This window comes from Myotis myotis, unplaced genomic scaffold (genome assembly GCF_014108235.1).
Source record: "Myotis myotis isolate mMyoMyo1 unplaced genomic scaffold, mMyoMyo1.p scaffold_m19_p_2, whole genome shotgun sequence".
NCBI classification, from domain to species: domain Eukaryota; kingdom Metazoa; phylum Chordata; class Mammalia; order Chiroptera; family Vespertilionidae; genus Myotis; species Myotis myotis.
The window spans coordinates 64,314,929-64,328,230 of NW_023416324.1; the positions used below are offsets into that span (position 1 = coordinate 64,314,929).

Consider the following 13,302-nt stretch of genomic DNA (forward strand, 5'->3'; position numbering starts at 1 on the left):
AGGGCACAGGCCAGGCTGAGGTACCCCACCGGTGAACAGTCAGGGCTGGGGAGGGATGTGGGAGGGACCATGGGAGGGCCTGTCTTGTTCAGTCCTGATCAGCTGGACCACAGCAGCAAGCTAACCTAACGGTTGGAGCGTCAGGCCCCTGGTGGTCAGTGCACATCATAGCGAGCAGTTGAGCATCCTTAGCATATCATTAGCATATTACGCTTTGGTTGAATGGCTGACTGGACGACCAGACACTTAGCATATTAGGCTTTTATTATATAGGATGTATCATCCTTCAAAGGTAGTTCTGATGTTTGGCCCTCCAAACATTTCCTCATCTGCTCTTACCCAATTCTTGGAAAAGAACATTATATTCCAGGTGTAGGAAATTATTTTCAGTGTTTCATAACTTCCTTATTGTCTCTTTAAAAACTGAGTTTTTCTCTGTTTTTCTTTGCAGAAAGGGCTATTGCAAGACATGAAGTCCGAGAAATTGAGCAACGTCATACAATGGATGGCCCTCGGCAAGATGCAGCTTTAGATGAGGAAGATGACATGGTGATCATTTATAACAGAGTCCCCAAAACCGCAAGCACCTCTTTTACCAATATTGCCTATGACCTGTGTGCAAAGAATAAATACCATGTTCTTCATATCAACACTACCAAAAATAATCCAGTGATGTCACTACAAGATCAGGTAAGCACAACTTAAGGAATACATGTTGTATCTCAAGGGACAAAGCATTTTAAGGGATATGTGTGCTGATCCCAATGAATTGTAATCTGTTGGGGGAAGGGATCAACCACATTCTTTTGTAATTTTACTTTCTTCACATTTCCTTGCATATGGTATGTATTCATATATATATATGAAATAAATGAATTAATAGCTTGAATTTTCTAAGATAAAATTGCTGCTCTTCAATATGGTATTCTTTTTAAAATATACAATATTGTTAGCAAGATATTGTGCAATAAAAAACATTGTATTTTCTCAACTTATGATACAGAAATCTTTATTTGATGAAAACCTGTATTCTCTATTGCTCAATTTTGTGAATTTCATATTATCTTTACTAGTAATTTATGTAAATACTAGAGGCCCAGTGCATGAAATTCGTGCATTCATTGGGGGGTGGGTCCCTCAGCCTGGATTGCAAGAGGGCACAGGCCAGGCCAAGGGATCCCACCACTGCACGATTGGGGCCAGGGAGGGATGTGGGAGGTTGGCCACCCGGGGAGGGACTGTGGGAGGGCTCCAGGGCATGTCTGGCCTGTCTCGCTCCATCCAGATCAACTGGACCCCACCAGCAAGCTAACCTACCAGTTGGAGCATCTGCCCCCTGGTGGTCAGTGCACATCACAGTGAGCGGTTGAGCGGCCTTAGCATATCATTAGCATATTACACTTTGGTTGAACGGACGACTGGACACTTAGCATATTAGGCTTTTATTATATAGGATTAGTTATAAATTTTTGCAAAACAGGAATTGTGGCTTATACTTTAACATAATCTTGCCTTTTAAGTTGTCGGGAAACTTTAGATAAACAGATGGATAGGTAATTTTTTGGAATAGTTTTAAGAAAAGTGGAGGAAATTATCTTAAGAGATTTATTCGGCTCTTTATCAGTAATAGCACATATTTTCTCCATACCTGGAGTTCTAAATAAACTAGAGGCTCAGTGCAGGTGCACGAATTTGTTCACAGGTGGGGTTCCTCAGCCTGGCCAGTGATCAGGGCCGATCAGGGGGACCGACCGGCCATGGGGAGGGGCCGGCTAGGGGGAGGGGCTGTGGGAAGTTGGCTGTGAGAGTGCACTGATCACCAGGGGGCAGCTCCAGTGTTGCATGTCTGCCCCCTGGTGGTCAGTGCGCATCATAGCAACCGGTCGGCTGGTCGTTCGGTTGCTTAGGCTTTATATATATATAGATAAAAGTTCTTTCTACAAGTATTGAAGAAAATGGGTATTGAGTTTCATGTGAAGAAAAGATAATATTTGAAATACTATCTAGGATTAAACACCATATTGAGGTAGCCTTATTAGAAAGGTATTTGTGATACTTATATAGTTAGAATGTCTCCATTTGAAAATATCTGAACTTGTTTTATTAGTTGCAGAATTGACTTTGTTATCCCATTATTTAGCATTTCTATAATCCTTACTCTGACACAAGAGAATAACATTGATACTCAAGGTTAATGTTCACTTTCTTGCTTGAGAGCTGTTTCTAAAAGTCAATAGTATATGGAATATCATCTGTCCGTGTAATTCTTGGCTCTCTGCAGCATCCTCAATTACTCTTTTTCATAGAACCAAAAATCTACATCTGTCAGCCAAACCAAATAACTACTCTATAAATTGGAAGGAACATGATCATATTTAGTTAAGTGGGTCATAAAAACTATTTATTATGTAATATTGTATATCTAAAGGCAAGTATACTAAATAATCAGTTTTTAATACAGCAGTGGTGTATTTTAAATCTATTTGCATGATTGCTTTTCAGAATATATCTTGGTTTAAAAGGAACATTTCTTAATGCTCATATAATTTTAGATTTCTTTAGTAGTATTTTTTAGGAAGATAAAGTTAGCTTGCTTGTTCAATTTTTAGAATTGTTTTGTGTCCAGCATTACAGAGTGCTCTGACAGCTATGAGATGTCTGACAATGCATCTACCATTTTTTCAGGAAACATAAATCTACAGAAGCTTACCACATATGACATTTATAGGCATCATGTAGTGATACATTTTCCCAGTTGCATTTGGATGAGATAAAACTATTTTCTTTCAATAGCTTGTTAGTGGTAGAGAAGGAAAAAAAAGAGAAAACAGCAGAAGAGAAGCATAAACACTATCTTAAAAGCAATTGGATTACATAATGACCAACACTTAAAATATGTTTATGTGGGGAGAGTAAAGGAATAGTCTTAATCATTAGCCACATACTTCAACATGGCAGCTGGTAGCTGAGAACCTGCTCTTAACTAGGAATGGCATAGACACCAAGTGTTCTCTAATGCACCATATCTAAATTACTTACTGGTCTCTTGCTCTGTATAGAAACAGTTGTTCAAACAAGTTACAGTTACTACTTCTCTCTCCTGGGCATGACATATTAGATAGCATTTTTATTTCACATTCAATCTAGTAAACTTTATTTAAATATAAACTTCTAAATTATACTATTAGATGCTTTGATAATATTTTTAAGTGTTCTCTGAACCCTATTTTGCATAACATAATTTGATTTTCATGCCATATTTTTGTTCTTGTGTACTATCCTCAACTGCTTTATTATTCAAATAGGAATTAAATTCTCTTCTTTCTTCTCTGAGAAATCGTTTCTAATCAATATTTGACTAAAGTGAGACTTAAAAGATTAGATTTTATTAAATATGTCATTGTTTCAATCTTTCATTTAAAGCCCAGTTTACTCATAAGCTTAGGTGACCACTCCATCCCCCTCTAACCTCAGGAGTTCAATCTGCTTAATGCCTGCAGTTAGCCCTAGCTCTTTTCCAGATTTATTTCGTACATAATGTACTAGATACTGTGCTAAACTGCTTACATGTGTAATTACTTCTTTCAAAAATTTTAGAGGCAAAGCCCAAATATTTTTAGTCTAGTTTAAAACTATTAAATATGGGATAGTTATACATATTCTGCTATTTAAGAAACAGTTGTTAACTCTGCTTTTAAGTTTTCATTGACTATGTAACATATGCAGAGATTATGCTAAGGCTTGGAAAAAAAGCAAGGGCATATCTTTCAGGGAGCTTATTTATGATTTATTCAAGAGTGTAAAGCATAGACACAGAAACTTGAACAATGTTCAAAGAAAACATCAATATATGGTGTTCTCACAAAAAGGTTTAACCAAAAATATTTCTCACCCAAATGTTTAACCTGGATCTTATCTTGAGGTAACAGGTCCGTGTTGTAGAATATTCTCTAGAACAGTGGTTCTCAACCTTCTGGTCCTTTAAATACAGTTCCTCATGTTGTGACCCAACCATAAAATTATTTTCATTGCTACTTCATAACTGTAATGTTGCTACTGTTATGAATCGTAATGTAAATATCTGATATGCAGGATGGTCTTAGGTGACCCCTGTGAAAGGGTCGTTTGACCGCCAAAGGGGTCGCAACCCACAGGTTGAGAACTGCTGCTCTAGAACAACTGTTCTGAACTCTTCTGAAAATGTCAGTGTCGTGACAACCAAAGAAAAGTATGGGTTGTTGGGGGTGGGATGGAATAGTCTTCTCTACACAAGAGGAGACTAAGGAGACATGAAAACCAAAAGTAATGTGTGATCTGTGATTGGATCCTTGATCAAAGGTGCCTGCCACTTGCTTTCAAACAATTCAGGAAAAATTGTGTGTGTGTGTGTGTGTGTGTGTGTGTGTGCATCTATATCTATATTTATATATCTATACCTATACCTATACCTATATCTATACCTATATCTATATCTATATCTATATCTATATCTATACCTATATCTATACCTATCCCTATATCTAGGTTCTTTCAACTTTTCTGTAGATAAGGAATTTTTTAAAATTAAGAAGTTGGGATAAAATAAGAGAAAGTAAAAATGAGGAGACTAAAAGATAAACATGAAAACAAGGCATGAGAATACTAAGTAATAAGAATAAGGCAGACTCAGTTGTGAGGGGTATGTTTTTGAGATGGGCTTTACTCAGTTAATAGACAGGAACTGGCAGGAGACAAGTACTCAATCAGTTGTTCTACTTGGAAAATTAAGTTTACTCTGCTATCATGAAAATACCTCTACATTAAAGAACATATTGTCTTTAAAGTAACAATGTCAAATTGTAAGTGGTACCAGTCTTTTATGATATTACTCAATTCTTTCTGTTCTCATGTATTTAGGTCTGTGACTGTATTTTACCCCTTTCTGTAAGACATTGAAAATAATGTAGAATTTGCATTCTGTGTAGGACAACATAGTAATTTTTTGTTCTTTAATTCACCGTTTAGCCAACTTCTGTTCATTTGCATCGGATCTTATGGCTTGATATTAGTTGTACACACTGCTTTTTCAGCACAGCACTTTAGATGAGTGCTTCTCAATCTATAATGTATATCTAATCACCGATTAAAATGCAGATTCTGATTCAGAAGGACTAACATGCAGCCTGATATTCTGAGTTTCTAAAAAGCTTCTGTTGTGTTGAGACCTCCTTAGAAGGTAATCTGAAATCAGCCTCCATACGTGGAGGGCTGGGAGAGACAGAAGGCCTTAACTGGGTTTAGTCATATACGGTCCAGATAGTCTCATCACCACATTCTGTCGCAAGGTTATGTCCTTGGGCAGCTTCTAACACAGGGAAGGCAAGCAGAGCACACATTCCAAGGACAGGGGAGAGAGTGGGAGCTTCCAGTTGCCCCTGTCCAGTTTGTGGGCCAAACCAGCAGTCATGTCTTCTTGATGACCTTCCCCATCGGCTCCCACTGATGTCAAAACCGATGCTTCTGGGCCTTGAACCACAGTTGGAATAGCAAAGATCTAGAACATGATTCTCAGTGGGGTTATGGGAACATGTGTATTATAATCTTCTCAGGGTGGTGAGGTACTTATATTCTACCTACCCAAGAAAATCCAAATTCCTTACGTAGACCAATGAGCCCTTTTTGGTCAAGTCCTTCTCTGCTCTCACCGCTTATTTACCAGCCACACTGGCTTTTTGGATCATTGAATATGCCAAGCCATTTACATTTAAAGTAGTGGTTCTCAACCTTCCTAATGCCGCGACCCTTTAATACAGTTCCTCATGTTGTGATGACCCCCAATTTCATTGTTACAAATTGAACATAATTAAAGCATAGTGATTAATCACAAAAACAATATGTAATTATATATGTTTTTTCCGATGGTCTTAGGCGACCCCTTGAAAGAGTCGTTCGACCCCCAAAGGGGTCGCAACCCACAGGTTGAGAACCGCTGATTTAAAGGCCTCTCCACTTACCATTTCCTTATAGAATGACTTCTGACTCCATGATTTGTCTCATGTTATCCATTTAAGGTTTCAGCTTAAATGGCATTCTCTTAGTAAAATCCTACTTAGTCACCATACATATAATATGCCTATTTTATATATATAAAATGCCTCTTCCAAGTTATTGTGTACCATCAGTCTTTCTGTATCTTTCCTATTATTTGCTGATTTATTTGTTTATTGTCTGTCTTTTCCTCTGTTATAATATAAGGAACTTGTCTGTCTTGTTCAGCACTATATCTCCATGCTTAAGAACAGTGCCTGAGGCATAGTAGACATTGCATAACTTTTTTGTTAAATGAATGAACCAGCTATGATTCTGAAAGTCATTCTTAGCTGAGCATGATACCATGATGATAATTACTGCAAAGCGAGCCCCTTTGATTGAGGGTAATAATATACTCTAACCTTAATTCAGGTGATTGAGAACACCCCAGCCCACCTTCCCACAAAAAAGGGTTCAATAACACAGTTTTGAACTATAGTGAAGATAATTTATGCAGTTGTTGCTGACCTTTCTTATATTTTTATCTAACAATTACTGTTTTTCTCTTTGTATATAAAACTTCTCTAGTTTAGTCTCATAAAACTACCCACGCTGTGCAATGAATCTTTATTTTAAGTATATGAATGAGTAGGACTTCAGTATATAATAATCACCCAAGTTAATAGTATTCATTAAATAGGTAGTTATTAAAAAGTTGAAATGTGGCCAGGATGTTCAGAATGGCATTTTTACTTTTAGATAGTGAAAACAAGTTCTTTTGTGATCACAGATAATCATAATGTTGAGATTAATCTTATTAAGAATAGGTCTAGATATACACTGTTAGCAAGATGGTGCTTTCTCAGCTTTTTCCTGCAGCACTGGTTCAGGTCTGATTCAACTAGCAAATAAATCACAGCACTGCTCCCCACGTTGCTTGTGTTTTCCCTGAAGGTCTTCTCTGATTACTTGCTAGCCTGACTCTGCTCAGTTATAAAATCTGACAAAAATCACAGTTTGGTGGCTATCATCAACAAATCAACAAATGACAAGTGCTGGCGGGGATGTGGAGAAAAAGGAATCCTCGTGCACTGCTGGTGGGAATGCAGACTGGTGCAGCCACTGTGGAGAACAGTATGGAGTTTCCTCAAAAAATTAAAAATGGAACTCCCATTTGACCCAGTAATCCCACTCCTAGGACTATAGCCCAAGAAACCAGGAACACCAATCAGAAAGGATATATGCACCCCTATGTTCATAGCAGCACAATTCACCATAGCTAAGATTTGGAAACAGCCTAAGTGGCCATTAACAGATGAGTAGATTAAAAAACTGTGGTACATCTACACAGTGGAATACTACGCCGCTATAAAGGAACTTTTACCATTTGCAACAGCAGGGATGGAACTGGAGACCATTATGCTAAGCTAAATAAGCCAGTTGGAGAAAGATAAATACCACATGATCTCACTCATATGTGGGATATAATGATCAACATAAACTGATGAACAAAAATAGATCCAGAGACAAATGGCAGGGGAGACGGGGTGTTAGAGATCAACCAAAGGACTTGTGTGCATGCATATTAGCACAACCAATGGACACAGACACTAGTGGGGTGGGGGCTTGCCCTTGGGGGTGGGAGTGGCCGGGGTGGGGGGTCAATTGGGAAAAAAAGAGACATATGTAATACTTTAAACAAACAAACAAAAAAAAAATCACAGTTCAGGATCTGCTCCAGGCTAGGCATGAAAACATCTCTTTTCATCTACTGTATCTAACTACTACTGCTGAATCATCCTTCTTGATAGCCTATTTTAATCAGAGTATGGAAATTCTCTTTGAATAAAGTCACTGTGGTGACTATTTTTCTCCCCCAAGCCAGTTTAGTGTCTTCAGTCTCCTTAACTTCATTTGATACTTTTAGTTTTGCTCCTTTTTGTCTGTCACTTTACCTTCATTAGTGCCAAGTACAATAAGAATCCATTAAAAACCAAATAGAAGCTTGTTCACCTACTCTCCATTTCCCTTTACTCCTCTGTGCTCCAGAGCTTTATCTCAAGGTCTTGGGCAGAATGCTGCACTGTAGAGAAAAAAACAAAAACAAAACAGAAGAAATACTGAAAGACAAGGTAAGTGGTATAGGAGAAGTGAGGAGGCAGAAAGTGACGGAGCAGGAACTGAAACTAGACTGATTAAAGGTGAAGAGAGGAGAGACAGGGAAAATTCAGGAGAAATACGAGAAATATTTAACAGTAGAGGCCCGGTGCACAAACTTCTTGCATGGGGGAGTGGGGGTCCCTCAGCCCAGCCTGCACCCTCTCGCAGTCCGGGAGCCCTCAAGGGATGACCTGCTGATGGTAGTTGGACATCCTAGCGCTGCTGCGGAGACGGGAGAGGCTCCCACCACTGCCGCTGCACTTGCTGGCTGTGAGACCAGCTTCTGGCTGAACTGTGGGAGCACACTGACCACCAGGGGGCAACTCCTGTGTTGAGTGTCTGCCCCCTGGTGGTCAGTGCGCATCATAGCGACCGGTCATTCCACCATCAGGCCGAAACTGGTTCTCCGACATCTCTGAAGGGGTCCCAGATTGCAAGAGGGCGCAGGCCAGTCCGAGGGACCCCACCGGTGCACGATTGTGGCTGGGGAGGAACGGGGGAGGTTGGCCAGCTGGGGACGGACCGTGGGAGGGCTCCAGAGTGTGTCCGGCCTGTCTCGCTCAGTCCCGATTGGACAGACCCCAGCAGCAACCTAACCTACCGGTAGGAGCATCTGCCCCCTGGTGGTCAGTGCATGTCATAGCGACTGGTCGATTGGTCAACTCTCTGGCCCCTGGTGGTCAGTGCACATCATAGCGAGCGGTTGAGTGGCCTTAGCATATCATTAGCATATTACGCTTTGATTGGTTGAATGGCCGACCGGATGACCAGACACTTAGCATATTAGGCTTTTATTATATAGGATGGCTAAAAGGAGAAGTGGCTAAATAAATACTTTGAAAAGAAAAACTGAACATACTGTTCTTCAAAGAGGGTTATTTAGTTGGTTATGACCTTGGAGGTCACTTTGAAAGAAGAGGTTAGAATGGTATAGACTTGCAGTAGTATGTAAATGCTCAACTATTCTCCAGATCAGTCTGAAGAGCTGCTTTAACCTTATTGACATCATTTGTTTGCTTAGCACTTTTTTCTTTCCTATAGAGGGAAGGTAAATCTCCGCTCAGCATCTTCTGAGTTATTGCAAATTGTAAGTCAGCCACAGTTTTATTAATGAGACTTTAACATATTGCCTTAGTTGAATGTTGATGAGATGGAAAAAATACATATGCATCAAGTATGTAGTCTTCAGTATTCTATCAGTTGGGGATTAAAGAAAGATTCTGAATCTTTTGGAGATTTTAGCAATGGGTGTTGTTAAAAGTCTCAACAATAACCCACCTGAATTTACCTCAGAATGAAGTTGGGAAATAAAACGCAAAGTCCTGCATACATAGTTAAACCACGTATCTTAGTTTTGACTGGCAATCTTCAGCAACCCCTGAGTTTACCCAAGACAATAAAATGGGCAAGAATAAGTCAGTGGTCACTGATGAAAAATGGTTGTCCAGGATGAGAGTAGTGAACAGGGTGGTTTGGAAGTTGAGATTGTAGTGAATGTACTGAGGAAAATAAGCAATTGAGAGAGAGAGAGAGAGAGAGAGAGAGAGAGAGAGAGAGAGAGAGATATCAACAGAACTTTGAGTTTTTGGAGGTCAAAGAGTTTTAATGATTGGATTTGAGGGGTTTTCTTAGTAGATAAAACCTGACATTCTCCAGTCTAAGTTTTTAAATCAGAATCAGGATATGAAGGATGACTACTCGCTTTTCCTTTCAAATCCTTCTGGTTGTTTTGTTGTTGTTTTCATGCCTTATATAAATTGGACAGTTAAATTAAGGAAATTAGCTGGCAGTGTAGAGTTACCTGTGACCTCTTGCTGCATGGGACAACACTCAATCCACTGACCCATACCGGCTGGGCAAATTTTTAAAATATATTTGCAAAGACTTTTTCATATTAACTAATCTTTTGTATACTTTTAATTCTATTAAATTAAAGGAGTAATTAGCTTTTAAAAAATTTTACCTATATCACATCTCTAATTTTATCTTTTATCAACAAACTTATGATATCTGCTCTTAACTCTTTAAAGTCTTCTGATAATTACCATGTTTTCTTTAATCATTTTGATTTAGTAATTTTTTAATTTTTTGAGTTGTTAATAAAAATGATTTTTTAGGAATAACAGGTTTCTAAGAAGAAAACAGATTTGCCTAGAATCTTCCTATATTACAGTGCTGCCTGCTTCATCATGTTGTAAGAAATAAGGCAAAATTCAGGGGTCCTGGTAGAACATAAAACATACTCGGGAGCCAGGAAGCAAGACAAATGTCTTTACTCCTGCAGGGGGGTGCTCACGCACATGGTCTGGAAGCACACCACTGAGCAGGTGGGCTGCTCGCTTTTTAATCCAGACGCCCATGACCTGTCTCTCACTCTTGATTGGAGCGCAGGCCCACAGTCTTTCATGATTGGTTAATTCAAAGGTAGGGGTTGGCCTTTGCCGTTTCAGGATGGCAGCCCCCAGGGAAGCTGCAAGTCATGCGGCCAACATGGTGGCTGCCAAGTCACATGAGCCAAAATGGTGGCTGTGTAAACTGTTCTTTGACAGAAAAGATGATTTGTTTATTCTCACAATGTGTGTGCCACCCTCCCTCATCCCATGTGAATGTCTGCACTGTACAGCATTGTGAATGTTTGCATTGTGCGATGCATTTTTAGGGTCTTCTTTCCCTCTTTTCTGACTGTGGTGATAGCTCTGTTGATGATGAATTAGTAGTTGCAGATCACACTATACTTTTCGTAGTTAGAAAGCTGTGTTTTAAGCTCTGTAACTGTCCAACTACAGTTGTGATTGGTTTTAAATGCCTACATGGAAAGTAGTTTACTATCATTGAATTTCATTTTCTTTAAATTACACGTAAGTAATGAGTGTGTCCTCCTGTTTAGGTACGCTTTGTGAAGAACATCACTTCCTGGAAAGAGATGAAACCCGGGTTTTATCATGGACACATTTCTTATTTGGACTTTGCAAAGTAAGTTATACCTAAAATGACACGCCAAAGAATACTGTGTACTTTAGCAACCTAAAAAGGAATAAATTCATTAAATTGTTAGGATTATGACTAAAAAATAAAAGTACTGGCTTGCCTTTGACACTTCTAGTTATGTAATTTAAATATACCTTCTAGTGTTTTACTGCCCTCTAGTGTTCATAAATTGATAATTGTGAATATTAATTTCAGAAATTTGAGGTAAATTTAGGTAATACTCTTTAAAGTTATTTATCATCATTACATTTATGTTTCTTGTCCAACCAAATAAAACTATTTTAGGAAACCTCAAGTTTTAACCTAGAGGCCAATCACAATATGGCTTACCATTGGCTGAGAACGAGAAAGCAGAGAAGTCAATCCTTAGTTAATAGTGCCCTGTGCTTCTGCTGCTCAGCCAGGACCAGGGAGTGTGCACATTCCCTGGGGCTGCCCTGTTTTATTTATTTATTTATTTATTTATTTATTTATTTATTTATTTAATTTAAATATATTTTATTGATTTTTCACAGAGAAGAAGGGAGAGGGATAGAGAGTTAGAAACATCGATGAGAGAAAAACATTGATCAGCTGCCTCCTGCACACCCCCCACTGGGGATGAGCCTGCAACCAAGGTACATGCCCTTGACTGGAATCGAACCTGGGACCCTTCAGTCCGCTGGCCAACGCTCTATCCACTGAGCCAAACCAGTCAGGGCGGGGCTGCCTTATTTTAGCTTTAAAATTTTGATGTGTTCAAAGGAGACTTTTTAAAATATAGTGATTTTCCTTTATTTTTCTTTATAGTTAATTGCCTGAAATTGGAGATAAATAACACTCATTTTCCATAATTTTTTAGAAGAATGGGATCAGGTATTTCTATTATAATTCTCTCAAGAAAATTTTATGAAACTGCAGGCCTATTTACAGCATCCAAGCTCTGTGTGGCTCCCAGTGGAATCTGTGCTACGTTAAGTACTAATCAGAAAACTGGTTGAAAGGATTATTCTAAACACAGGCAGCTTGTGAGTCCATTTGAATGCTTTTTAGTATATACCATTATAGTAACACCCCGAATCCAAATCTTTTCCCTTATGAGACCCTGCACCAACGTTAAACACATTAAAAATATATTTAAAAAATTATTTAAGCTTAGACCTGTTCACTCAGTCTTTCCATTAGCAGTTATGATTTCAAAGTAATACATTTGTCAACTTGAAAGAGCATTCTATATAAAATTTGAAAATTAAATCGATATCTGTCAATTTAATTTCTTAAATTTTAAAAGAAAAAGTTGAATGAAATATTACTGATTCCGATTGATATTAAATCTTAACTTTTTTGAAAAGCATGTAAATAAATAGGAATCTTCCAACTATTACATACACAAAACAATATATTCTTTTTTTTAAACAATGTATTCTTATTTCTAGTTGTTCTCACTGTATTCAAGATCTTCAATAAAATGATAGCTTTAAAGATTAGATATACATTTTTATTTTTAATTGAATTTATTGGGGTGACACTGATTAACAAAATTATAAAGGTGCACAATTCTACAACACATCATCTGTACACTGTATTGTGATTTCACCAACCCAAGTCAGGTCTCCATCTATCACCATTTATCCCCCCATATCTTTCTTTACCTCCTCCTTCCTTCTTCCCTCATAGACGTGCATTTTTCTATAAATAATTCATATTGCAATATTGAAAACATTTTATAGGCAGCTTTAAAATAAACTAATTATGTTTTCTTTGTAGAGGCATTGAACCAATTTCATAAACTTTATTCATATGCATATTTCCCCTCAGGGCTGCATTATCCTTGAATTGAATGTTTGTTACCCTTTCACCTAAATGATTTATTTTTTCCACACAGAGTTTGGTTTCTAATAGTTGAGATTTTCATTATTAAAATAATGTACTGCGTACTTTTGCTTTTGGCAAAAGTCTTGTACTTAGAACGAAGCTCTGGTATATGTTGGAGTTCTTGCAGTTGAAAAAGTATAAAGCTTCTTGAAAAAATTAATCTCATTTATAAATACAAACATGAACATTTAGGGTTTGAATATTTTCATAATGGGTTTCATGTTATTGGAAATGAAAAGTATTGTGAGAATTTTTAATAGACTTTTATAAGATTTTAAACAAATACCTAAA

The 13,302-nt window shown here is 38.0% G+C and overlaps 1 protein-coding gene across 4 annotated transcripts in view; it reads left to right on the forward strand.

Annotated features, from left to right (window-relative positions):
• The window catches only part of HS2ST1 (heparan sulfate 2-O-sulfotransferase 1), a 153,481-nt gene that overhangs the window by 120,381 nt on the left and 19,798 nt on the right, over positions 1-13,302 (forward strand). For all 4 annotated transcript variants that reach the window (XM_036349441.1, XM_036349442.1, XM_036349439.1 and 1 more), the window contains 2 exons: positions 452-690; positions 11,057-11,142. In XM_036349441.1, coding sequence (XP_036205334.1) covers positions 502-690; positions 11,057-11,142 — 275 coding nt within the window. In that variant the 5' untranslated portion in view covers positions 452-501. The remainder of the gene's footprint in view (positions 1-451; positions 691-11,056; positions 11,143-13,302) is intronic.